General features: G+C 40.7%; 3 protein-coding genes across 4 annotated transcripts in view; 1 reads left to right on the forward strand and 2 right to left on the reverse strand.

Moving 5' to 3' along the window:
* Positions 1–3,175: 3,175 nt before the first annotated feature.
* On the reverse strand, positions 3,176–7,568 carry sult5a1 (sulfotransferase family 5A, member 1). Its single transcript, XM_058089773.1, has 6 exons — positions 7,430–7,568; positions 6,162–6,370; positions 5,958–6,084; positions 5,798–5,895; positions 3,503–3,683; positions 3,176–3,315 (listed from the first exon to the last, which is right to left on the reverse strand). The coding sequence occupies exons 1-6, from the start codon at positions 7,566–7,568 to the stop codon at positions 3,176–3,178; spliced, it is 894 nt and encodes a 297-aa protein (XP_057945756.1).
* dpep1 (dipeptidase 1) lies at positions 4,035–17,654 on the forward strand. Its single transcript, XM_058088767.1, has 12 exons — positions 4,035–4,111; positions 4,417–4,652; positions 10,567–10,810; positions 10,900–11,026; positions 12,895–13,027; positions 13,100–13,250; positions 13,351–13,420; positions 15,318–15,494; positions 15,592–15,676; positions 15,744–15,819; positions 15,888–16,023; positions 16,306–17,654. The coding sequence occupies exons 3-12, from the start codon at positions 10,698–10,700 to the stop codon at positions 16,492–16,494; spliced, it is 1,257 nt and encodes a 418-aa protein (XP_057944750.1). The 5' UTR covers positions 4,035–4,111; positions 4,417–4,652; positions 10,567–10,697; the 3' UTR covers positions 16,495–17,654.
* slc22a31 (solute carrier family 22 member 31) overlaps positions 10,168–27,236 on the reverse strand; it is a 28,096-nt gene continuing 11,027 nt past the window's right edge. Inside the window, exons 8-10 of one of the 2 annotated variants that reach the window (XR_009132220.1) lie at positions 26,495–26,606; positions 22,818–23,919; positions 10,168–10,332 (exon numbers count right to left, since the gene is read on the reverse strand). Coding sequence is in view for 1 of the 2 variants with exons in the window: in XM_058088762.1 (XP_057944745.1) it covers positions 23,493–23,919; positions 26,495–26,606 (539 nt within the window). In the remaining variant the exon portion in view is untranslated. Of the gene's footprint in view, positions 10,333–18,060; positions 23,920–26,494; positions 26,607–27,236 lie in introns of those variants that run through there. The other variant, XM_058088762.1, reaches the window with a different exon arrangement.

Genomic DNA, 27,236 nt, shown 5'->3' on the forward strand with positions numbered 1-27,236 from the left:
TTTGGAGTAAAGAAAAATAGTCATACAAAAATATGTTTGCTGACTATATTGTTTTAAATAATGGCCCCTATTTCCGAAATGTATACCCTTTTACATAAAATGTGATGTAAGCCCTCCAAACCTCCTGCTTGATGCTGATTCCCTCCTCCGAGCTTGACCTTCTAAACAAAAACACAAGCTCCACCATCTGTTTTTCTCTCTCAAATTAACACTAACACTTACGTAACACTTACCCTCTTGTCCCCTTCCCTTCAGCAGAACCCTGATATACGTACATCAAGGTGTAAAGTGGCTTCTCACTTGTTTATGTGTGAGTTGGGGGAGGGGGTAATACAGCAAGTATGCCCTAATATAAATGTAATGGTAATGGTAATGGTAATGGTAATGGTAATGGTAATGGTAATGGTAATGGTAATGGTAATGGTTCTATTTCATTTGAACATGAATCAGATTACAATTGAATGCATCCCATAATCAGTTCACAGTTCCACATGTCCAAAAGGAGTAGGAAGAAGCAAAGCTTATTAAATCCTACCCCTCCATCTGGTACTTTTACAATCAGTAAATGTTACATTTGTTCACTTCCTGCTTTCCATAATACAGTTTAAGGTTTTTTTGTTGTTTTTTTAATAATGCACCCCGTACCGAAGTACGAGGTGATATGACCATACAATGACATAATGGGTACCATAGTAAGTGTCAATATGGTGATAGTATATGGTAGGGCGGCACGGCGTTCGAGTGGTTAGCGTGCAGACCTCACAGCTAGGAGACAAGGGTTCAATTCCACCCTTGGCCATCTCTGTGTGGAGTTTGCATGTTCTCCCCGTGCATGCGTGGGTTTTCTCCGGGTACTCCGGTTTCCTCCCACATTCCAAAAACATGCTAGGTTAATTGGCGACTCCAAATTGTCCATAGGTATGACTGTGAGTGTGAATGGTTGTTTGTCTATATGTGCCCTGTGATTGGCTGGCGACCAGTCTAGGGTGTACCCCGCCTCTATCAACATTTCAGCTTTTTTCTTGAAGTTGTGCCTTTGTACTCTATTTTCTCTCTATTTAGTGTTTCATTTTATTTAAAAAATGTACTGGTGGCAAATTAGCCACATTTGGGACACTCCTGCCCTAATACCTTATTTTCAACATGGCTGCATTTGTTTCAAATTTGCCACTAAGTGATGCGACCTCTCCCCTCGTATAATAGAGCCACTTTTCTTATATCCTCATTATATTTGTTTAGGAAATAGATGGGTCTAGAGTCTGCCCCGCCTCCTGCCTTAAGACATGAAAGGTTCCAACATACCCCTGACCCCAGTGAGGGCAAACGCTGGAGAAAATAGATGGATGAATGAGCTCATATGTTTACTCAGTGGCCCCTTCCCTATCTGAAACCTGGCAATGGTGAGGTACTGTTGATCAATTGTTGTTCTCATGATGTTAAAATGTGAACAGCATGATGAAGAGGACTGTTAAATACCGATTATGAACATACCAGAACATTTATTACCATTCGTGGATCATCTTGGATGGAAGAAAATGTTCTTAAACTTAATAGTGACAAAACAGATATTATCATCATCGGTCCCAAAAACATCACAACACCCACCATAACTTCTATCTTCAATTTGACACTCCATCTCCGCTCATCCGCAACCTTGGTATCCGCCTGGACCCCACCCTTTCATTTGAACCCCACATCAAACAGAATGGACTACTGCAACAGTATTCTCTACGGTACACCTTCCAAAACCCTCAACAAACTACAATATATTCAGAACTCCGCTGCCCGCCTCCTCACCTCCACCCGCTCCCGTCAACACATCACCCCTGTCCTCCAAAATCTCCACTGGCTTCCCGTTCCCCAAGGCATTCACTTCAAAGTTCTTCTCATAACCTACAAAGCCCTCCACGATCTGACCCCCCCATATCTCACAGACCTGCTCCATCCACAAAATCCCCCGCGTCCCCTTCGCTCCTCAGACTCCAACCTCCTGGCACTCCCCTGTAAGATCAAGCTACGAACCTGGGGAGACAGAGCCTTCTCCATCGCTGCCCCCACCCTCTGGAACTCTTTGCCCCATTCACTCCGTGCTTGCCCTGACCTTCCCAGTTTCAAAAAACAACTAAAAACCCACCTCTTTAAATCTGTTTTTAATGTCTAACTTTTTATACCTGACTGCTGTGCCCCGCCCCACTTTTACTCATGTTTTAACTGTGTATTAATGAATGAATGTTGTATTTTAATGTAACTTCTACTGTTTACTTGTTTTTATTCAACTCCATTCTTCTGTAAAGTGTCTTTGAGTATTTTGAAAAGCGCTATACATTCATTCATTCATTCATTCATTTTCTATCGCTTTTTCCTCACGAGGGTCGCGGAGGTGCTGGAGCCTATCCCAGCTGTCTTTGGGCGAGAGGCGGGGTACACCCTGGACTGGTCACCAGCCAATCACAGGGCACATATAGACAAACAACCATTCACACTCACATTCATACCTATGGACAATTTGGAGTCGCCAATTAACCTAGCATGTTTTTGGAATGTGGGAGGAAACCGGAGTACTCGGAGTTAAACCCACGCAGATGGCCGAGGGTGGAGCGCTATACAAATAAAATGTATTATTATTATTATTATTATTATTATTATTATTATTATTATAAATAATATTAATATATATTTTATTATTATTATTATGCATCTGTTCAGCTCCTTAATAGAGAACAAGTTGTACAAAAAGTACTAAAAGACGGAATATTTGGACAATTAATCGGCCAATTAACCTAGCATGTTTTTGGAATGTGGGAGGAAACCGGAGTACCCGGAGAAAACCCACGCATGCACGGGGAGAACATGCAAACTCTATACAGAGATGGCCGAGGGTGGAGCGCTATACAAATAAAATTTATTATTGTTATTATTAATTATAAATTATATTAATATATATATGTGTATATATATATATATATATATATATATATATATATATATATATATATATATATATATATATATATATATATATATATATATATATATATATATATATATATATATGCATCTGTTCAGCTCCTTAATAGAGAACAAGTTGTACAAAAAGTACTAAAAGACTGAATAGTTGGACAATGTGCAATCAAAGGTTTAGAGAAATGTCAGCTAAAAGCTCAAAATGCCAAACTTAATGATGTTCATCAATTTCTTCTTCTTCCACTTCCCATACAAACGCAATACAGCAACCTTTCAACTTCTCCTGCAGAACCTTGTCAAACTGTTGATTCATCTCCTCTGTGAACATGCTCCTCCAGTCCCCAACCTCACCTAGAAGATACAGTATGTATAAACAGGATGAAGACTCAAAGCAACTATTAGCATCCAGGTGACATCATGCTCATATTGTCCACTAGAGGGCATATGTGCATGGTACCTGTTACATTTAGGGACCCCATTGGATGTATTTCTTGGGCAATTCATCTCACTAAAGCATTTGTCTCTCTTAAAGTCTCACCCCTCCTCATGAAGAAGCCTTTGCTGTGGTCCATGATCTCATGAGGAATGAGGGTGTAGTTGATCATGTTGTTCTCCTTCATGCTGCTGAAGTGGCAGTGCCTTACACAGCTGTTCACCTCCTCCTCCACTAGGGGGCACTGGAGAAAAGAGCTCACCTTCTTGATGGCACCATGCAGATCCTAACAGACAGCATGAAGTCAGCAAAGGAGCATTTAAATAAGCCATCGTTGCCTCCAAATCCATCTTAACCCTTAGATGCATAAGTGGGTCAAAAATGACCCGGTCAGGTTGTTTTCTTGAAATATGTTCGTAATGAAAATTTGTTATTATTTCATATTCCAGGTATTCCTCAAAATACATGTTTTTGATATCATGCCATTCAAATTTTTAACTTTTATACATTTTAAGAAATTTTTGTTTTTTGTTCCTACCCCAACCTTCCATAAGTGGGTCAAAAATGACCCGCATGCATTTTCTATGGAATCCAATAGGAACCTTTGATTCCTATCAACTTTGTCTGTCAGGAATAAATTAACTGTACCACACAGACTATATCAGAAGTGTCACCCCTCAGAAAGATTATTTTACACTTCAAGTGCTAATACATGTAAGTATTATCTTCTTATGATATTGTGTGCGTGTCCTTCATGACTGTTAGCATAAGTTATCAACAAATTAGCCTACTTTATAACTAGCTGACACTAGCTAGCTAACATTGCTATACTATGTATTGTTGGACATACTTTATCAATAGCTAACACTAGCACAGTTTTCGTAAAATATTATATGCAGTATAGGTAAGCGCACAAACTTGGAAGGACGGAGAGTAGCAAAAGCTGGAGGAAAAGAATGGAAAAATGTCATCAAAGAAGAATTCATGGCCTTCATTTATTCCATTAATCCTGCTTCCAGGAAGTTAGAAGAACTAGGACGTATCAGTCCTCTACATAATCCCTTGTAGAAGGCCTCTGTGGCTGTTGGAAGATTTGAAGACATTCGTCGTACCTTGTGCTTCGATGAGAAGCGGACCAGAGCCTTCTGACTAGAAAGAGACCACGTGGCCTTCCGCTATGTGTGGGACCTGTTCCTGGTCAACTAGTGATTGTGTCACTGTGGACAGTGACAGTGACAACATGTGCCATTCAGGGGTAGGTGCAAGTTTTTTTTATATTGCCAAGGAAGCCAGCCAAGTATACCCTAAAGATCTTCTGGGTTTGTGATGCACGCTTCCCCTATGCAATAAATCAGGGGTCTCAAACTCGCGGCCCACGGGCCAAATGCGGCCCGCGAGACACTAGTTTGAGGCCCCCACCTTGATACCAAAGTTTAACGTTGAAAGGACAGCTTAAAGCTGTGTGCACACCGGACACAATTAACATGATTTTGCCCCGCCCATACTGTTACCCTACCCTGTTACCCCGCCCTGTTTTGCTTTGGATTAGCAATGAAGCGAAAGGCTTATGACGCTGGGTACAAATGAATGCAGGAAATGATTTGGAATAAAAGGGAAAATACACGTCAAGATAAAGCATCTCATCAAACATGTTGTTAAAGTTACGACGCTGCTCCCAGATGGAACTGAGTACGATGCTAACTTGCTAATTGGGTCAAATTATTAATTATTATTAATACATTCATTAATGTTCATGTTAAAGGTTAAATAACTGTGAATACTGTACATTTGAATCTGAAAAAAAATATTTCTCTACCAACTGTATGTGGTTTCTTACATTTTTCTTATTTGCTGTTTTATTATTATTTTACTTATTTATTACTGATTGATTGATTTATTGTCTTTATTCTTAATTTGTTTAATTTTTTTATCTTATTTTGTGTATAGAAAAATAAAAATTAAGATATTTGAGAACAGTGGAATGTTTTATCAGATATTTATTTGTACCCAGCGTCATAAGCCTTTAGCTTCATTGCTAATCCAAAGCAAAACAGGGCGGGGTAACAGGGTAGGGTAATGGGCGGGGCAAAATCATGTTAATTGTGTCCGGTGTGCACACAGCTTTAAGTTGTCATTTCAACATTAAACTTTGGTATCAAGGTGGGGGCCTCAAACTAGCGTCTCGCGGGCCGCATTTGGCCCGCGGGCCGCAAGTCTGAGACCCCTGTCCTAATTATAATACTAAATATCATACAAGTGATTATTCCTAACCAAAATGGCAAAAATGGCTTAAAAATTGATTGATTGATTCTAATATGGGTCATTTTTGACCCACTTATGGAAGAGTGTAGGGTCCAGTCACTCGTGCTAATCTAAGGGTTAAGACAATGATGGATTTACCTTTGACATCTCTTCATAGGTGACATGAAGTAGATTAGTCATGGCTCCTAACTGGCTCGTCCATCCTTTAAAATGATCAAACCAGGAGCCAAAGTGCACTGAAACAGTTGACAGATCGTCAGCGTCAACTACTCCCAGTAGGACACAAATAGGATCTTACCTGTGCCTTCCAGAAATTGGTTTAAAAACTCTTGAAAGGAGCCACCATCAGGTAGGAAGTTGGCCAATTTGTGGAAGTGGTAAAAAGACACCACAGTATCCTTTGGGTTTCTGCTTACATAAATCACCTGTGGAGTGACACAAAGTCAAACTGTACACATTGTGTGATTTATTCTTCAAATTGGTGTATAAATGTTAACCACACCTTGGTTTTGGAGCCCTGGAGGGCGTGGCCCAGCATGTCATGAAAGAGGTGTGTAGTGATAATACGAGGTCCGCTTAAAGTCTGGAGAAGATCAGCGCTGTAATGATGCTCCAGCCAGGGAGTACGAGCCCAATTTGGGACCGTTTGGGACACGTGTGGATCTCCTCTGTTGGAGATTAGAGTTACCATTTGCTGCATCCATGTGGTGCCTGGGAGTGAAGACATTCACACAAATTATTCAACCAAAATGTTGGAAAAGACATATATAAATGATTATGATCAAAAGTATAGTGCTAGTATATCTGTCTATCTGCAAGGATACATATTTGTGACCATCGTATTTGGTTGTATTTTATTTGAACATGCATACAAGTTACAGTGAAATACTTAATAATTTTACGACATAGTTAGTAGTAATAAGTTTGTTATGGTAAAACAAAACAGCAGTAAAGAGTATGGAATGTTTTTTCATCAAGAACAAACTTTACTTTATTTAATATTGAAGTATTCCAGCTCATATTTTTTTATCTATTATGATCCCCAATAATGTATTTGCATTCAATTTTTCAATGTTCACTCCATCTAGTTGTATTTTCTCGTACATGTCAATATTTTCGGGCGGCACGGCGGTCGAGTGGTTAGCGCTAAGACCTCACAGCTAGGAGACCAGGGTACAATTCCACCCTCGGCCATCTCTGTGTGGAGTTTGCATGTTCTCCCCGTGCATGCGTGGGTTTTCTCCGGGTACTCCGGTTTCCTCCCACATTCCAAAAACATGCTAGGTTAATTGGCCACTCCAAATTGTCCATAGGTATGAATGTGAGTGTGAATGGTTGTTTGTCTATATGTGCCCTGTGATTGGCTGGCGACCAGTCCAGGGTGCTTCTCGCCCGAAGTGGGCTGGGATAGGCTCCAGCACCCTTGCGACCCTTGTGAGGAAAAATCGGTAGAAAATGAATGAATGAATGTCAGTATTTTCATTATTTTAGTTTTATTTAGGTTCAAGTATCATCTACTTTTATTAAACCATCTTTTTAATATATTCATTATATTTTTTCCCACTTATTTTGTTAATATTTTCTCATTTTTTTTCCTTTTGTTGATGATTTAATTTCAATTTATTTTCGGAAATGTAAATTTTTTAAGTGTTTTACAGTTTGTTAAACTGTTTTGCACTTCTGTGCCACCATAAAAAGTACACCAGTAAAAGACATGAGTACTACACAACGCTGGTTCCTACATCAATTTCAGGTTTCGTGTGTCCTTACCTGATTTTGGATAGGAGACAATGAGGATATCAGTGTCCTGAAAACTGAACGTGACAGCGTGTTGCAAAGACTCCTGGTTGTGTAGATATCCAGGATATATTACTCCATGAAATGTCTCTGTGACTTCCAACCTGGACATATCTGACTCCATGACTGATCTACTGTCAACTACTCTTCTTAGCTTACTAGTTCTTACTGTCTTGATGCTGTGCGTTCACTCCTCTCTCTCTCTCTCTGTGTGCGACTCAGAGAGACTGCCAAAGGACTACATAAACCAAACAAAGGAGGAAGTGTGAATGAAACACAAAGTGGTAGTTCCTGAAATCACCAATGAAATTCAAGTACCTGACACGAACTTTAGGTGTGATTATCCCCAACTTAGGATGTCAATACTACAGTGTATTACAGCTGACAAATACTAATAATGGTAATGGTAATGATAATGGTAATGGTAATGGTAATTACGGTTTTATTTCATTTGAACATGCATCAGATTACAATTGAGTGCATCCCATAATCAGTTCACAGTTCCACATGTCCAAAAGGAGTAGGAAGAAGCAAAGCTTATTAAATCCTACCCCTCCATCTGGTACTTTTACAATCAGTAACTGTTACATTTGTTCACTTCCTGCTTTCCATAATACAGTTTAAGGTTTTGTTTTCTGTTTTTTTTAAATAATGTACCTCGTACTGAAGTACGAGGTGATATGACCATACAATAATCATTATAATAATACATTTTTATTTGTATAGCGCTTTTCAAAATACTCAAAGACACTTTACAAAAAAAATGAGTTGAATAAAAACAAGTAAACAGAGTAAAAGATACGTTAAAATACAACATTCATTCATTAATACACAGTTAAAACATGAGTAAAAGCGGGGCGGGGCACAGCAGTCAGGTATAAAAAGTTAGACATTAAAAACAAATTTAAAGAGGTGGGTTTTTAGTTGTTTTTTGAAACTGGGAAGGTCAGGGCAAGCACGGAGTGAATGGGGCAAAGAGTTCCAGAGGGTGGGGGCAGCGATGGAGAAGGCTCTGTCTCCCCAGGCTCGGAGCTTGGTCTTACAGGGGAGTGCCAGGAGGTTGGAGTCTGAGGAGCGAAGGGTACACGGGGGATTTTGTGGATGGAGCAGGTCTGTGAGAAATTTGGTGGTCAGATCGTGTATACTAAAAATACTAAAATACTCAAATTCACATTAACAGTGAAGCCAAACGTATTTAGCCCTTTTAAGGGGAACTACACTTTTGGGGGAATTTTGTCCCATCATTCACAATCCTCTATATTTCTTTCCCTTTTCTGTGCATTGTAGCATGACAAAACAAGTTAATATGAGCTAGCTAACAATGGACGTCCTGGGAAATACCTAATTTGACACAATTACCCTAAAAAAAACCCTAAAAAATGGCAACAGTGTTCCATTTACATAACTAACTTGTATATTAACCAAGCTGCAGCAATATTATTATTGTAGCAGCTAACATGAAATCGTGAGTCTCAGCGCTACATACCAAAGAGTGGACACCTAGCTCTCTATTTCACTGCAAAGACTCAACAGGATGCTGGTTTGCCGTCAGCATTTTTTACCTGAGGACTGGTCTTGTGCTGGAAGACACAACCATCCCAAGGAGAGAGGACATCGTAAATGTTGTCAATGTATTTATGCTATGCTATTGTTGAACTAGCATAAGTATATGTATCAATACGTTCAGAAAATAGGTTTGGGTAGTGTTTTAAATCATCAAAATAGGGCAAGATACTACAACTATTACATGTTATCATGAGTGTACGTGTTAATGCATGATCACAACAAGTATATACATACATATTTTTAGAGGGCTTCATTTGTGTATGTTTTGTTTTTAGAACCTGATAAACATTTTTCAAGGTAATCATATCCATTCATTCATTCATTCATTTTCTACCGCTTTTTTCTCACGAGGGTCGCGGGGGTGCTGGAGCCTATCCCAGCTGTCTTCGGGCAAGAGGCGGGGTACACCCCGGACTGGTCGCCAGCCAATCGCAGGGCACATATAGACAAACAACCATTCACACTCACATTCATACCTATGGACAATTTGGAGTCGCCAATTAACCTAGCATGTTTTTGGAATGTGGGAGGAAACCCAGAGTACCCGGAGAAAACCCACGCATGCACGGGTAGAATGATGGCCGAGGGTGGAATTGAACTGAGAATTGCGCGCTAACCACTTGGTCGCCGTGCAACCCATTATTACAGCTGTCCTAACAAATGTACCTTGAGTTGTATCAGGCATTAAAGTGATCAAATAAAGTAAATTAGGGTAGTGAACATTGACTATAGATATGTAGATATATATATGAATATAGATTTACTTCCCAAAGAGTGAAAATATCACAATTTTTTTCATATAGTAGTTCTATGATAATGATTTAATGTAATGACTGGAATAACTGCTAATTCAAGTACTGCAGTTGAATATTGTAAACTACTGGCGTCACACCCTAGTCAGCAAATAAAAAAGTCCTTAAAAGGCCTTTTGGTATGAAATGAACCCCTGAAATCATTTGACTTTTGACTCTGTTCTGCTTTGACTATTAGGAGGAAATGTAAAGGAAAAATATAAAAGTGCCGCACAAAGGCGGCATCAAACATTCTAAACAAAACATTCTACTAAAATATGGTTAACCTTAAGAGATGAGGAGCTCGGTCGTGTGGGCGGGGCTCAGAGTCGAGACATCTTTCCTTCAGAATCGAGAGAAGCCAGTTGAGGTTGTTCGGCATCCCGTCTAGACCTCGAGACGCCTTCCTGGTGATGTTTTCCGGGTATTCCCACCCGGGGAAAAGGCCGTCCTAGGACACCCTGGAGGGATTATGTCTCACAACTGACTTGGGAACGCCTTGGAACTGGAGGAGGTGGCCTGGTGATGTAAAATAATATTGTTAAATATCTTGAATACTTGGATACAAATCAATTGATTTTCAATTCATCATTTAAAAATAAACAAGTCCAGAAATGTGTATTGTTATCAAGATCACATGATGTTGACAAGATGTTTATTTCCGCGGGTGTGTCAGGTTCATTGGTTCAAATTCATGTATTTGGTTCAGCCAGCAGCTTCACTGTACATTAACCAACATGTGGCGTTTAACAGCTGACAAGACAAACCCGAGGAGGAGCTTTGCAGTGAGGCCATACTTAAAGGTTATAACATGAGTACATGCGAGAAAAACACAGAAATCAATCGCCGACCAGCTTGGTAGCGGAAACTCAAAGTAAAAAAAGATGTTCGCCGAGTCACTGGTCTTGGTTCTCATGTGTTGGGTCGTCACCTCGGCCGAGGACTTGTACATGAGCAGAGCTTTGAAGTTGATGTCGGAAATACCGCTCATCGATGGGTGAGATCTTTGTTTTCCATGTCAGCGCTGTTATGAAATATATATTCATACACACATGAAGTTATTTGTTTTTTCTTCTTATTTTGCAGCCACAACGACCTGCCTTGGCAACTTCGGAAACTATTCAACAACCAACTCAACCAAGTCGATCTAAACACTCTGGAAACAACACACACCAACATCCCAAAGATAAAGAAAGGACGTCTGGGAGCGCAGGTATATTCTAATATTTACTATTTTTAACTGTACTTCATTGGCCGCACAGTGGAGGAGTGGTTAGCATGTTGGCCATCCATCCGTTCACCAGATCAGGGAAACACTGGATTTGAATCTCAGTGTGGAATTTGCATGTTCTCCACATGTGTGCGTGGGTGGCGGTAAAAAGTACACAAAAAACCTACTAAGGTACCACACAAACATTGAAACTACTTTATCCATATTGTCATTTTAATGTGCACAAAAATTTTATGTGTACTTCCTGTACACATGTACTACCTACCCACAAAGTTTCATAACAATCTGTGTTTTTTTTACTTATAATTTATGTAATACCTCTCGCTGGTATCTACGGTATAATATTCATAATATTCATAATATTCATAGTATTCATAATATTCATAATATTCATAATATTCATAATATTCATAATATTCATAATATTCATAATATTCATAATATTCATTCATTCATTTTCTACCGCTTTTCCTCATATCTTCGGGCGAGAGACGCGGTACACCCTGGACTGGTCGCCAGCCAATCACAGGGCACATATAGACAAACAACCATTCACACTCACATTCATACCTATGGACAATTTGGAGTGGCCAATTAACCTAGCATGTTTTTGGAATGTGGGAGGAAACCGGAGTACCCAGAGAAAACCCACGCATGCACGGGGAGAACATGCAAACTCCACACAGAGATGCAAGAGGGTGGAATTGAACCCTGGACGGTATAATATAATTTATTTATTTTTTTTATGTCTAACTTTTTATGCCTGACTGCTGGCCCCGCCCTGCTTTTTCGCATGTTTTAACTGTGTATTAATGAATGAATGCTGTATTTTAATGCATCTTTTACTCTGTTTACTTGCTTTTATTCAACTCCATTCTTCTGTAAAGTGTCTTTGAGTATTTTGAAAAGCGCTATACAAATAAAATGTATTCATTCATTCATTCATTTTCTACCGCTTTTCCTCACGAGGGTCGCGGGGGTGCTGGTGCCTATCCCAGCTGTCTTTGGGCGAGAGGCGGGGTACACCCTGGACTGGTCGCCAGCCAATCACAGGGCACATATAGACAAACAACCATTCATACTCACATTCATACCTATGGACAATTTGGAGTCGCCAATTAACCTAGCATGTTTTTGGAATGTGGGGGGAAACCGGAGTACCCGGAGAAAACTCACGCATGCACGAGGAGAACATGCAAACTCCGATGGTGGAATTGAACCCTGGTCTCCTCGCTTGTGAAATTAGTATTTCAGTATCAGTATAAATTAGTATTAGTATTAGTATTGTTTATACACCTTTTGAGTATTAAGTTGCAGTGTAATGAATGGAGTGCTGTTAGCTGAGTACCTGAAGAAAACCCACGCATGCAAGGGGAGAACATGCAAATTCCACAAAGAGATGGCTAAGGGTGGAATTGAACCCTGGTCTCCTAGCTGTGAGGCGCTAACCACTCGATTGGCTGGTGACCAGTCCAGGGTGTACCCCCGCCTCTCGCCCAAAGACAGCTGGGATAGGCTCCAGCACCCCTCCGCGACCCTCGTGAGGAAAAGCAGTAGAAAATGAAAAATGAATATTAAACATATGAAACTAATGTGTCAATCAAAACTGAGTGAAATAAGTTTCATGGCCACTTTCATGGGGATGTTGACCTTTATCATTGAAACTACAGTTTTGGTCCTTATTGTGTACTTTGTGTTGTACTTTATTGGTGCCGGTGCTACTTGGGGTGTATCAGTGCGGTAAATTGGTACCATAATCCTGGATTAAGGATGTGATTGTGAGCGGGAAGACTTATGTCATGACGGAATATGATTGCCCATAATGACATCAACCTTTGACCCTCTTCCAGTTCTGGTCGGCTTATGTACCCTGTGACACTCAGTACAAAGACGCCGTCAGACAAACACTGGAGCAGATTGATGTGATCCACAGGATGTGTCACAGATACCCCAACCAGTTCATGTTTGCCACCAGCAGCCAAGGTTCGGAACGTTGTCCTCAACTTTCATGACAATCCACATGGAAAATTAGTCTGTTTTCTTTCTTACATGCAGACATCATGGAAGCTTTCAAGCTCAACAAGACGGCCAGTCTGATCGGGGTCGAGGGGGGCCACTCCATTGACAGCAGTCTGGGCACACTGCGTACCATGTACCAGTTGGGGGTCCGCTACCTTACACTCACACACTCCTGCAACACACCCTGGTAGGTTGGAAATATCATGTATGGACTTATTTGTCTGGTCTCATCTTCTCCATTCATTGGCTGCTTTGCTTTTACATGTTGGAAATGGTTTCACTATCAGGGCCGATAACTGGCGTGTGGACACTGGAGTCGAACCATCTCAACACAATGGCCTATCTCCATTTGGCAAGGTCAGTCTACAGGGAATATACTGTATAAGGTACATGTAAAGATCTAGTTTTCTATGTTCCTACATATAGAAGAGGTATGGGGAACTCTGGTTTCCTCCCACTGTCTTAAAACATGCATGTTTGGTTAATACTGATTGCTAATTACTATAAATAATTACTATAAATTATGTGTATGTGTCAATGTGTGTGTGAGTGGATGTGTGTCCTGCAATTTTATCCTAACTAAGAACGACAAAATACTTTGCTGTTTTGACCTGAAAACGATACAATACAATTTTGTTTATTTATATTCTGAAAATATAATTGAACGAAAAAGTACATTCTATAAAAAAGAGACAAAATGAAAAAAAATAACACTAATTTTTAAAAAATAGTTAGGACAATAAAGTCACATTATCAGAATTTTTTTGCAAGACTAAAGTCATAACATTATCGGGAAAAATGATTATTGAAATAAAAATAAATAACTTAATTAAATTTGAAAAACTAATTAAAATGAAAGAAATCTAAATATTACATTATTATATTATCATCATATTATTTAGTTATTTTGATATTATGAAAATACATTTTTTAGAAAGATATTTTTTTGAATATTTTTTTTAGTTTTAAAAAAATATTAAAAATATTACATTATCATTTTTCAGCCCTTTTGTATTATTGAGTTGTGGACTCCTATAGAGCAGCTACACACAATAACCCACACATAAAACTTTCTAGATCTTTCAGAATCTGCACCTTTTCCAGCTGTATTTCCTTGGATTTGTGCTTCCCACCAAAACAGTCTGTTTTAATTTATTCCACCAACAGCCCGCCTCCAGACACGCCTACTCTGCTGTGATTGGTCACACACCCAAAGTACTTTCTGACAACTACGAACAACACTTTATAATTTAGTGGGTATAAGCTTTGATAGTAAATGAATAAAGTCTTAATAAAGCTAATTGGAAAGTGTTTAGGAGCTACTGGTAGCTCATGTGGGCGGCACGGCGGACGAGTGGTTAGCACGCATACCTCACAGCTAGGAGACCAGGGTTCAATTCCACCCTCGTCCATCTCTGTGTGGAGTTTGCATGTTCTCCCCGTGCATGCGTGGGTTTTCTCCGGGTACTCCGGTTTCCTCCCACATTCCAAAAACATGCTAGGTTAATTGGCGACTCCAAATTGTCCAAACACAAAAAAAGTCCGAAACAAAATTTTACATCAAACACTAACCTCCAAATCAGACCAGGTGAAAGTACGAAGGTGCTGTGGAAAATTGCTGTGAGTCCTTTGCTAAAATGCATACACGGAAGAGGTCAATAGGTCATACTGAGACAGAGTACCTACTAAATTAGAGCAATGTCAGGCCCTCAATGGTTAGCACGCAGGCCTCACAGCTAAGAGACTAGCTAGTTCTGTTCCGCTCTTGGGCATCTCTTTGTGGAATTTGCATGTTCTCCCCGTGCATGTGTGGGTTTTCTTCAGGTACTCAGCTAACAGCACTCGATTCATCACACTGCAACTTAATACTCAAAAGGTGTATAAACAATACTAATACTAATTTATACTGATACTAAAATACTAATTTCGCAAGGGGGTGGCACAGCGAGGAGACCAGGGTTCAATTCCAACATCAGAGTTTGCATGTTCTCCTCGTGCATGCGTGGGTTTCCTCCCACATTCCAAAAACATGCTAGGTTAATTAGCGACTCCAAATTGTCCATAGGTATGAATGTGAGTGTGAATGGTTGTTTGTCTATATGTGCCCTGTGATTGGCTGGCCACCAGTCCAGGGTGTACCCCGCCTCTCGCCCGAAGACAGCTGGGATAGGCTCCAGCACCTCGTGAAGATAAGCGGTAGAAAATGAATGAATGAATCGATAGTAAAATGAAAAATAATTTTGTGCACCTCCAGCAAGTGATTGCAGAAATGAACCGTCTGGGAATGCTGATCGACTTGGCTCATGTGACTGTACGAGTGATGAACCAAGTGTTGGACATGTCAAAGGCACCCGTCATCTTCAGCCACTCCTCCGCATTCAGTATCTGTCCACACAAGAGGAACGTTCCTGATGATGTTCTCAGAAGAGTGGTGAGTGTGAGAACAGGAAAATGTATCCACGGAGAGATACCATGGACATGATACGGACCAAAGTTTTATTGTCATGTGACATCCTTTGTGTGTCCAGAATGAAAGTGGAGGAATAGTCATGGTGAACTTCTACAACGACTACGTGACCTGTAGCCAGACCGCCACCATGTCCAATGTTGCCGGTATAATATAATACAATCATGCAACCACAAGCTTTATTATTCTGTTTAAAAATATCGTTTCATCTAGATCATTTTGACCACATCAGGAAAGTGGGCGGGGCCGGCATCATCGGTTTCGGTGGGGACTATGATGGCGTTACCAGGTAGTTCACGCGCACTTCAGAGTAGATCTCACATGAGTCAAAATGAGTTGTCCAACCCATCATGTCAGACTTCCAGAGGGTCTTGAGGACGTGTCCAAGGTACCCAATCTGGTAGCTGAGCTGCTCAGAAGAGGCTGGTCTGATGATGAGGTCAAAGCCGCTCTTGGAAACAACTTGCTACGTGTACTCAAACGAGCTGAAGAGGTTTGTGATGGATGAATATTGAAAAAATGGAAATGTCATGTTTTGGACCGTCAGCAGAAGCGCAGCTTCATAAAAGTCCAAAAAGTCATATTGTGTAAAACACGTATGTAACTTATGTAAATGTAATTCTATATGATGCTCATAATATAACATAAAACATGCAAGGAGGTGATCCATCAAGCATATATGCAGCAGGAATGGTCGTGGAGTGCAATGACTTAGTTATGGAATGTCCTGAAGTTTGATGCCATGGAGACTAACACCCCGATTATCCCTCACCAGGTCCGTGACATTCTGAGCAGCAATAAACCTGATGATGTCCCGATCCCAAATAGTGAGGTGAAGAACCCATGTAGGACAAGCTACGGTTATGACGACGATGGAAACAATGGAATTGCCCACTCACTGAGCGTTATGTCTCTTCTTTTATCAGTGGCTTTGCACACTATCGTCCCACTGATAACCCCATAGCATGTTTGTCACTTCCACAAGGACAAGTTGAATTGATGAAAAGTGGTCAATTTTGTTTGGCTGCTTTAAGTATCTTCTCAGGGCAGTGAATCAATCGCAACTGGAATGTTCAGGTTGGCTTAGAACACTGATGAAGCCAAGCCAGCTTCAGCGGTATGAATTGACTAGACTTGAATTGCATGACTTGACTTGACTTGAGTTGCATGACTTGACTCAACTTGTATTGACATGGACATGTCTTGGCTTGACTTGAGTTGCATGACTTGGCTTGGCTTGAGTTGCACTTGACTTGCATGACTTGGCTTGTATTGACATTGACATGACTTGTATGACTTGTATTGACATTGACATGACTTGTATGACTTGACTTGAGTTGCATGACTTGTCTTGGCTTGAGTTGCATGACTTGACTTGCGTGACCTGACTTGCATTGACATGACTCGTATGGCTTGAGTTGCATGACTTTGCTTGAGTTGCATGACTTTGCTTGAGTTGCATGACTTGAATTGCATGACTTGATTGACATTGACATGACTTGTATGACTTGTCTTGACTTGCATGAATTGATTTGCAGGAATTGACTTCAATGACTTGACTAGCATGACTTGACTTGTATTGACATTGACATTACTTGACTTGAGTTGCATGACTTGACTTGTATTGACATTGACATGACTTGTATGACTTGACTTAACTTGGGTTGCATGACTTGCCTTGGCTTGAGTTGTATTGACATTGACATGACTTGTATGACTTGAGTTGCATGACTTGGCTTGAGTTGCATGTATTGACTTGCATGACTTGACTTGTATTGACATTGACATGACTTGTATGACTTGACTTGCATGACTTGATTTGACTTGCAAGACTTGACCTGATCTGACTCAGATTATGGAACAGATTAAGTAAAGGGGTAAATAAGGGGATTAAATCAACTTTGCTTCTTCCTCCTCCTTTTGGACACATGGAACTGTGAATCAAATTATGTGAAGTGTTTCAACATAACTTATATGCATGTTCAAATAAAATAAATAATTACCATTACCAAATACCTAAGGTAGGTGATTTAAATGTCTGGCAGCAACAGCCTACAAAGTAAATATGATGTTGTTATCACTTTAGAACTTTAGAACTCGTGTCTGTGACAGAACCAACTTTGTGCTGAAATTGTAAAAGGTATAAAATAATAAATGTCATAATCATGAATGATCCACAAAGTTACTTGATTGATTGTGTTGCATAGTATGGTAGAGTATAAATGAGACGGAACTACAAAACTACAAAACTACAAAAGTGTTTGCCCCCTTCCTAATTTTCATTCATTCATTCATTTTCTACCGCTTAATCTCACAAGGGTCACGGGGTGCTGGAGCCTACCCCAGCTGTCTTTGGGCGAGAAGCGGGGTACACCCTGGGCTGGTCGCCAGTACAGGCCTTCCTGATTTTTAGCACATTTTTTGCACACAAATGTTTCATCACCAAACAAATTTTAATATTAGCCAATGACAACACAAATGAACACAAAAGGCAGTTTTTAAATGAAACCTTTTATTATTAAGGGGGAAATAATAAAAGACTTACATGGCACTGTGTGGAAAAAAGTCCCTCAAACCTAACAACTGGTTGGGCCACCCTCAGCAGCAACAACTGCAATCAAGCATTTGCTATAACTTGCAACGAGTCTCTTATTTTGGCCCACTTAACTGTAGAATTGTTGTCATTCGGCCACATTGGAGGGTTTTCCAGCATGAACCACCTTTTCAAGGTCAGGACTTTGACTAGGTCACTCCAAAGTCTTCATTTCTTTTTCTTCAGTCATTCAGATGTGGACTTCCTGGTTTTGGATCATTGTCCTGCTTCAGAACCCAAGTTGGTTTCAGCTTGAGGTCACAAACAGTATGGCAGGACAGGACAGGACATTCTTTTTCAGGGTTTTTTGGTAAGCATCAGAATTCATGGTTCCATTTATCACAGCAAGTCTTACTGGTCCTGACAGCAGCAAAACAACTTCAGACCATCACACTACCACCACCATATTTTACTGTTGGTTGACTTTTTTGTTACAATGTGGCATTACTTTTACACCAATTGTAGTTGGCACACACACCTTCTAAAAAGTTAAACTTTCTGTAGTAATCTGTAGTGTTGTCATTGAATTATGGTCTGAAATTATGAAATTATGGTCTCATTGAATATTGGTACTATTGGGCCAGGATGTTAAGACCAAAGCCCTTTTCTGCTATACAATATTTCCTGAAACCTATTTTGGTCTGCAGTTGCACATATCAAAGTAGTCATCCAATCAGATATGTTCAACACTGCAAACCCCACCTGAAGACTCCAGGAACTTAGAACTGGGTAAAATTTGGTTCCACCAATGCGGCCGGGGACCTCATATGCACAGGTAGTTCCTGGTTCCAGGGCAAATTTGTTTCCATGAAAAAGGAGCTTAATCAGTATTTGAGTGGTTGTAACAGACGGATGTTGTTATGTGAGATCCTTGTCTGTCCTTATGTCCTCAAATGGGTCATTTAGCCCAAAGCATCGCTAAACATTAACCAACATGTATTGTTTTACAGCTGCAGACGTAGTCAGGAAGTTAAGCTACTGTGCAGTTTATGACATCCAAAGCTATAATCAGAGACGACTTGACTATATCACTGACGATTATTGCTAAAACTGCAGTTTAGAGGCACCGAGGAATCGTTTGTGAAAACGTAAAGAAATGTTAGCTGAGACTTTAAACGCCGTTCATTGATGAGTGAAATCTTTGCCATGTCACCTCCTGTTCACTTCATGAAGAACAGCAAAATACGACTTCTGAAATATTTGGTATTTATGGACTAACTGAAGGATCTGTAAAGATTTCTTCGGGTAACCTATTAACTGAGTTACAATAATCCAACCTGGAGGTCACATCTGGTAGTGGCAGGAATTTTCTGGTTTTCTTGATGTTTTGTTAATGGAAGTAAAGGAAAGGTCATCCGTTGATGTGGCATTCCGTATTCCAAGATTATCAAATAAGCAAATGGAATTTTGATTTAAATGTCTGGCCAAAGTAAATATTTATATTATATGTTATATTATATTTGTATATATACAAAGTAATATAATATATTTTTTAAATATTTGCTTGACTTTTATGATTGTTTCATTCATTCATTCATTCATTTTCTACAGCTGTCTTCGGGCGAGAGGCGGGGTACACCCTGGACTGGTCGCCAGCCAATCACAGGGCACATATAGACAAACAACCATTCACACTCGCATATTCATACCTATGGACAATTTGGAGTCGCTAATTAACCTAGCATGTTTTTTTTTTGGAATGTGGGAGGAAACCGGAGTACCCGGAGAAAACCCACGCATGGCCGAGGGTGTAATTGAACCCTGGTCTCCTAGCTGTGAGGTCTGTGCACTAACCACTCGACCGCCGTGCCGCCCTAAAATTAAAATTAAAATTAAAATTAAAATTAAAATTAAAATTAAAATTAAAATTAAAATTAAAATTAAAATTAAAATTAAAATTAAAATTAAAATTAAAATTAAAATTAAAATTAAACCGTTTTAAATCGACCGCCGTGCTGCCCGGTAAACATATTGATATTTTTTGTTTATTGAGGTAATATCTTCATTCCTGACATTATAATTTTTGTGCTATTTTTAAGCTGGATAAGCTGATATGTTTGCTAATATGGCTAATATTATTTCATTTATGTTTTTCTTTTATCCAGTAAGATTTGAAAAGAGAGCTGTTGTTTTCTTACAATATTTTTTTCCAATACAGAAGAAACCGTGGGCTCTAATTTTCCGCCTGGAAAAAGACAAGACAGATCCACTCATATTATTATTATTATTATTATTAAACATTCATACCTATGGACAATTTGGAGTCACCAATTAACCTAGCATGTTTTTGGAATGTGGGAGGAAACCGGAGTACCCGGAGAAAACCCACGCATGCACAGGGAGAACATGCAAACTCCACACAGAGATGGCCCAGGTTGGAATTGAACCCTGGTCTCCTAGCTGTGAGGTCTGCGTGTGCTAACCACTCGCCCACCGTGTTGCCATGATTGTTTCAGTTAAATAAAAGGAACCACAATTGTAGTTTTTTGGTCCTTATTATGTACTATTGTGTTGTCATGTATTTTATTGGTGCCGGTGCCATTCGGGGGTGTATCAGTGCAGTCAATTGGTACCATAATCCTGGGTTAAGGATGTGATTTGTGAGCGGGAAGACACTTATGTCATGACAGACATTAACCTTTGACCCCCTTCCATGTTTGCTACCAGCAGCCAAGGTTAGGTACGTTGTAGTCATGATTTTGTGGGTGGTGTACTTTGTGCTGAGGAGAGGAAGGGACATTCCTGTTGAGATCTCACAGGTATCAGATTTACTAGAGCAGGGGTGTCAAACTGAAAAACTCAATGTGTACTTTGATGGCCGAACTTGACATTTGCCGTGGTTGTTTGTTTCGGTAAAGTGATTTTTTGATGGACCACCTCCCAGTAAAAGCTACAGTATCTTATATCGTTTGGAACTATAGAATGGGAAAATTACACATTTTGCAGGATTTGGTAACCGGGCCTGAGCTTGACACACGTGTAACAGGGTGGTTTAGTTTAGAAGGGTTAGAGTCCCACAGCTCCCATAAACACACCACTAGCAGTTACTGTGTACAGCTGCCCTATTTAGCCCGTTTTTAAAGCTGTTTTATTGTTTCTTTCAGCAAGCCATTGTGACTAATTGTGACTAATTGTGACTAATTGTGTTTTTTGAGGGCTTGATTAATTAATTCATTTATTCATTTTCTACCGCTTATCCTCACAAGGGTCGCGGAGTGTGCTGGAGCCTATCCCAGTTGACTTCAGGCGAGAGGCGGGGTACACCCTGGACTGGTGGCCAGCCAATCACAGGGCACATATAGACAAACAACCATTCACACTCACATTCATACCTATGGACAATTAACAATTAACCTAGCATGTTTTTGGAATGTGGGAGGAAACCGGAGTACCCGGAGAAAACCCACGCATGCACGAGGAGAACATGCAAACTCCACACAGAGATGGCAGAGGGTGGAATTGAACTCGGGTCTCCTAGCCGTGAAGCCTGCGTGCCAACCACTTTCCACCGCGCAGCCGGAAAAATAACATTCTACCAAAAAACCTTCTGGTCATGCAAACTCCGATGGTGGAATTGAACCCTGGTCTCCTCGCTGTGCCGCCCCTTTGCGAAATTAGTATTTTAGTATCAGTATAAATTAGTATTAGTATTGTTTATACACCTTTTGAGTATTAAGTTGCAGTGTGATGAATCGAGTGCTGTTAGCTGAGTACCTGAAGAAAACCCACGCATGCATGGGGAGAACATGCAAATTCCACAAAGAGATGCCCGAGGGCGGAATAGAACTAGCTAGTCTCTTAGCTGTGAGGCCTGCGTGCTAACCATTGAGGGCCTGACATTGCTCTAATTTAGTAGGTACTCTGTCTCAGTATGACCTATTGACCTTTTCCATGTATGCATTTTAGCAAAGGACCCACAGCAATTTTCCACAGCACCTTCGTACTTTCACCTGGTCTGATTTGGAGATTAGTGTTTGATGTAAAATTTTGTTTCCGACTTTTTTTGTGTTTGGGTGTCTCCCTTACGTCCTGAATAACTGATATTTGTATAGTTAGTATAATTATAATTAGTATAATTTGTATGTTTACTCTGACATTCTAGGAAGTCAGAATCAATGAATTCAGCCTTTAAAGATAACATTCAGTCATATTCTATGCCACTTACTGTATCCTGACTAGCGTTGTGGTTGTATGCAGGAGCCTATCCCAGCTGAATTCATGCAAGAGGAGAGTCGCCAACCATTCATACTCACATTCATACCTATTGACAATTTAGTTAGCATTTAAACGTAACATATAATATATGACGTATGATTTTAAACACTAGTTAATGCTGCTGTACACAATGTGTAAAGAGCATGCTAGGAATACAAAGGTTCCACAAACAATCATGATCCAGTATTCACGCACCTGCAAATTCTCTTATTAAAAAAACGTTTTTTTGTTTTCATAAAATGCAGTTCTGTGCTCTTCAGTGCTGGACTGCAGCTTCATAAAACTCCATCAAGTCACATCGTGTAAAACAGATATGTAACATCAGAGTCTCCAATCTGTAATTCTATATGATGCTCATAATATAACATAAATTATTCAATAGGGTGATCCATCAAGCATATTTGCAGCACGTATGGTCATGTAGTGCAATGACTTAGCTATGGAATGTCCTGATGTTTGATGCCATGGAGACTACTCACCACATATGTGACGTTCTGAGCAGCAATAAACCTGATGATGTTCCCATGATGATGTTCCCATGATCCCATGTAGGATGAGCTATGGTTAGGACGGTGTGGATTTCCCACTCTTTCTTCTTTTATCAGTATCTTTGCGCACCATCATCCCGCTGATAACCTTATAGAATATTTGCCACTTCCACAAGTACATGAAGTGATCAAAAGTGATCCAGTTTGTTGTGTTTCCACATTGAGGCAAACTAGTGGCATTGAAGGCTAGTGCGCCATCTAGTGGAGGAAAAAAAACAAGGTGTATTGAATCAGGTATCTGGGTAAACTATCTTATGTATATAAGTGCATCTTTGGCGCCCTCTAGTGTTCCCGGCTTGAACTGGCGAAGTCGTCTTCTTGAGGCCCATTGTGTGTTCGCTGGCCTCTTCAGATGCTTTTGGGAAACAAGAGTGAGGGCTGTGATGGAGCCAGTGGCGAGTCACACTGTCCCACTTAATGAAAAGTGCATGAGTTCCAAACATAAATGGACAAAGCGCTGCAGCTCACATGACGAACAGCACATCCATGGTTATGTGCTTGTTAGCTACACACGTCTTTGTCACGCAACAAACTGCTGTCAAATTGGAGGGTATCATAGAATAAGTGAGGGGGGGGGCAAATGTCTTAGGAGGTTTTGATGATGATTTAAGATGCGTCCCTGTCCTGTCCCTGCGTTTCACTGTCAGACAGCAAACGATGAGTCGGCATCGCTATCCTGTAAGGCAAACTGTCTTTCGTCAACATTCTCCTGGTGGCACTGACTAGGCGGGAGTAGTTGTCCGGGTTGTACTCCGACAGCGGGGGTCGTTGGCGCAGTAACGGCAAGCTGACCCTGTCAGGTTGAGACACGAAGAGCGGAGGCCGGCGTTGGTTCTCGCCCTCTTTTATGGAGTCCGGGAGCGGCTTGCGCTTGCTCTCTGGCAGAAGCATGATGCTGAGTACGGAGAGGACGGCGAAAGAGGCGAAGATCACATGATGGAGGAAGTAGCCGCCGTTGTTCTGGAGCTCCATCAGGGAGGAGGCGCCCATGCCGACGCAGCCTGCCGCCAGCACCAGGCCGAGGCATCCCCCTCTGGCGCAGACATGGATGGAAAAATGAAAGTCATTTCAAGGACATATAATCATACGGTATCACATAAACTACACTAGATGTCATGTTGAACTGTTCACAAAAGTCCAATCAACTTGCGGGGCAGGTTACTTCCTGATGAAAACAATTATCATTATGGACGTGGGGGGGGGGGGTAAATGACTGCATATGCACATTTATCCAGATCTTCATTAATAGAAATCTTTTTGGGAATTTTGCCCATCATCCACAATAATTATGTGAAACATGAACACATATTTATTACCCTGTTCTGAGCATTATAACAAGTTAATATGAGCTAGCTTACAATGCACGTCATTTACTATGAAAACCCTTAACGTTTTACTGTTTGATATACATGCTGTGGTCATACATTGAAGGGAATCTATGATGCTTTTTCCACTTTTCTGACCTATAAATGTTGTTAGAATGTTGTATCTTGTGTTAAACAAGATGTCTCGGGTTGCTAATGTCCTTTTCCACCACAATCGGTAGATCTATTTGAGTACAGTAAACCTCGGATATATCGGATTCAATTGTTCCCACTGGTTTTGTCCGATATAAGCGAAATCCGTTATATGCGTATACCGGAAAATGTCCGTTTTACGCATATATCGGATTTATATCCGGTATATGCGTAAATCGGATTTTATCCGTTATAAAAGGCACTTCCTTGACTATGTTTCCAATGTACCTGGACGCGCAGGCAACGCTGCAAACGCTGCAAATGACGTCGTATGGCGGCCTGTCACGATTCAGCGAATCGGAGCGCCACGATGCGGCCATCCGATATATGCGAGGGAAATTTAATGGAAATGCATTGGAACGGGACTGGAGATTTTGTCCGAAATAGGCGAAATCCGTTATAAAAAATCCGATATATGCAATGAATTTTTATTGGAAATGCATTACAGAAAAATTTGTTCTTTTTTATCTGTCCGTTGTGAGCGAATTTCCGATATATCCGAGTCCGATATATCCGAGGTTTACTGTATTATAAACACAGGGAGTCCCGCTAAAAACATGTAATGACGATATTTCCACTGCCGATGTTGTGCCAAGATTGTCTGCACTCAATAAACGCGGACCTAGGTTAGCGCTCTTTGGGTTCATACACGCTAAGTCAAAGATCTCCGGAGAACCAGGAGCTCATGAGCTACTGTTCAAGTAGCTCTCCAAAAGGTTTATTCGTTTATTCATTTATACCGACATTTACAATTAAAGAGTGGGGTTCGGCAGGAGTCCGGAAGTCCTCAGGAGCTCTTGGGAATTTGATCAATCACAGCCAAGCCTGTGCTCGGAGGCAGGCCGTGGGTGGAATAAATTAAAACACACCGTTTTGTAAATTCAAGGAAATACAGCTGGAATAGGGTGCATGTTCTGGAAGATCTTGAAAGCTTTCTCAGCAGGTTATCGCGTGTAGCTGCTCTATAGGAGTCCACAACTCGAGTCAAAGGACCGAAAATGAGCATAACAAGTACACTGACAACATGTGATACTTTTAGTATCAGTATCATCAAGCTTAAGCTACTACCGTGAACAACAACAGCGTAGAAACAACACTAACAATGTCCGCTCTCATTGGCTGTGTCTTCCAGCACAAGAAGATTATTTTCCGATCCTCAGGTAAAACTGCTGACAGCAAACTAGCATCTTGTTGTATCTTTGTAGCGGAATCCTCATCTGAGAGGAGCGGCTAGCAAGGCGTCCGGCAGATAAATATAGTTTTTTATTGTTAGCTGCTACAATAGGTACCTCCCATGACGTCCATTATTAGCTTGCTCATTCCTACTAAGTGGTTTTCTCTTGTTATAATGCACATAAAACAGGAAATAAATGTGTGTTCGGGATAATCCTGTATACATGGCACATTCTAGGTAAGAGAACAACGCCAGTGGTGGCTACTGTCAGGGCTTTTGCCCCCAATCCAAGCAGGCTTCATTAGCTAGCGCTGTCCTACCAGTCCAACAATAAACTGATGAAGCCTACTCCGATCTTCTAAGACCACCTGACCAGTCCAGGAGAGACTGATTCAATGCCCTGACAATACAATGACTTATTCATTCATTCATTTTCTACCGCTTTTATTCACAAGGGTCGCGGGGGTGCTGGAGCCTATCCCAGCTGTCTTCGGGCGGGGTACACCCTGGACTGGTGGCCAGCCAATCACAGGGCACATATAGACAAACAACCATTCACACTCACATTCATACCTATGGACAATTTGGAGTCGCCAATTAACCTAGCATGTTTTTTGGAATGTGGGAGGAAACCGGAGTACCCGGAGAAAACCCACGCATGCACAGGGAGAACATGCAAACTCCACATAGAGATGGCCGAGGGTGGAATCGAACCCTGGTCCTCCTAGCTGTGAGGTCTGCACGCTAGCCACTTGACCGCCGTGCTGCCCCACAATGACTTATATGAATGACAATACACACAAAGATAGCGGTTGGTGGCTAAGATTTTTTCCACCATATTGCACACTGATTGATTGACTTCAGACAATTCCACGGATGGGTTGCTGGACATTTAACGCAGTCGTGGAAAGACTTACCGCACCACCGTGGGCATCACCTCACAGGCAAAGAAGACACTGAGCAGAGCGAGAGCCTGAGAAAACAGCAGACCCAAGATAGAGAGCACCATCACCAGGCCTCCTTGCAAGTCTGACAACACAAGAATAAAGTCATCAAGTCCAATGATAACATATAGAGTGCTGACAGCTGAAATACTGTAAGTCACAAGTCCTTGCGATCCCCAGTATCTCCCCCCATCCCAACATTGATCACTTCATGTTCAATTTATGATAGTGGAAATATGTGAGGAGTGTCTATGGTGTATTTATTTTAGTCATGTTTTTCATCCATGAAGTGTTGAATGTCTGGACAAGGTCAGCTAGTGTGTAATGCTGCAATAATAGTTGTTGTAGATGCGCCTCAACACTTCTTAACCCAGTGATTTTCAACCACTGTGCCGCGGCACACTAGTGTGCCTTGAGAAATTGTCAGGTGTGCCGTGAGGAATTATCCAATATCACTTTTTATAATTAACATTTATTAATCATCATTTGCAAATATTATGTCAATATCCACGTATACGTGGACCCAAATATTCCAATTGCATTTGGTTTATTTGCTCAAAGAAGTTAACCTTTGTATACGCCTCATTCCGAAAGAATAGTGCCAATCTGAATTAATATATAATCGGATTAACAGCGGTGGAATATTCCTTTAACCAATCCGATTGAGGTATCTTGTAGCCGCTCAAACGGAAAGTTGTCAGGGTGCGTTTTTCTT

The sequence above is a fragment of the Doryrhamphus excisus genome, chromosome 12 (genome assembly GCF_030265055.1).
Source record: "Doryrhamphus excisus isolate RoL2022-K1 chromosome 12, RoL_Dexc_1.0, whole genome shotgun sequence".
Classification (NCBI taxonomy): domain Eukaryota; kingdom Metazoa; phylum Chordata; class Actinopteri; order Syngnathiformes; family Syngnathidae; genus Doryrhamphus; species Doryrhamphus excisus.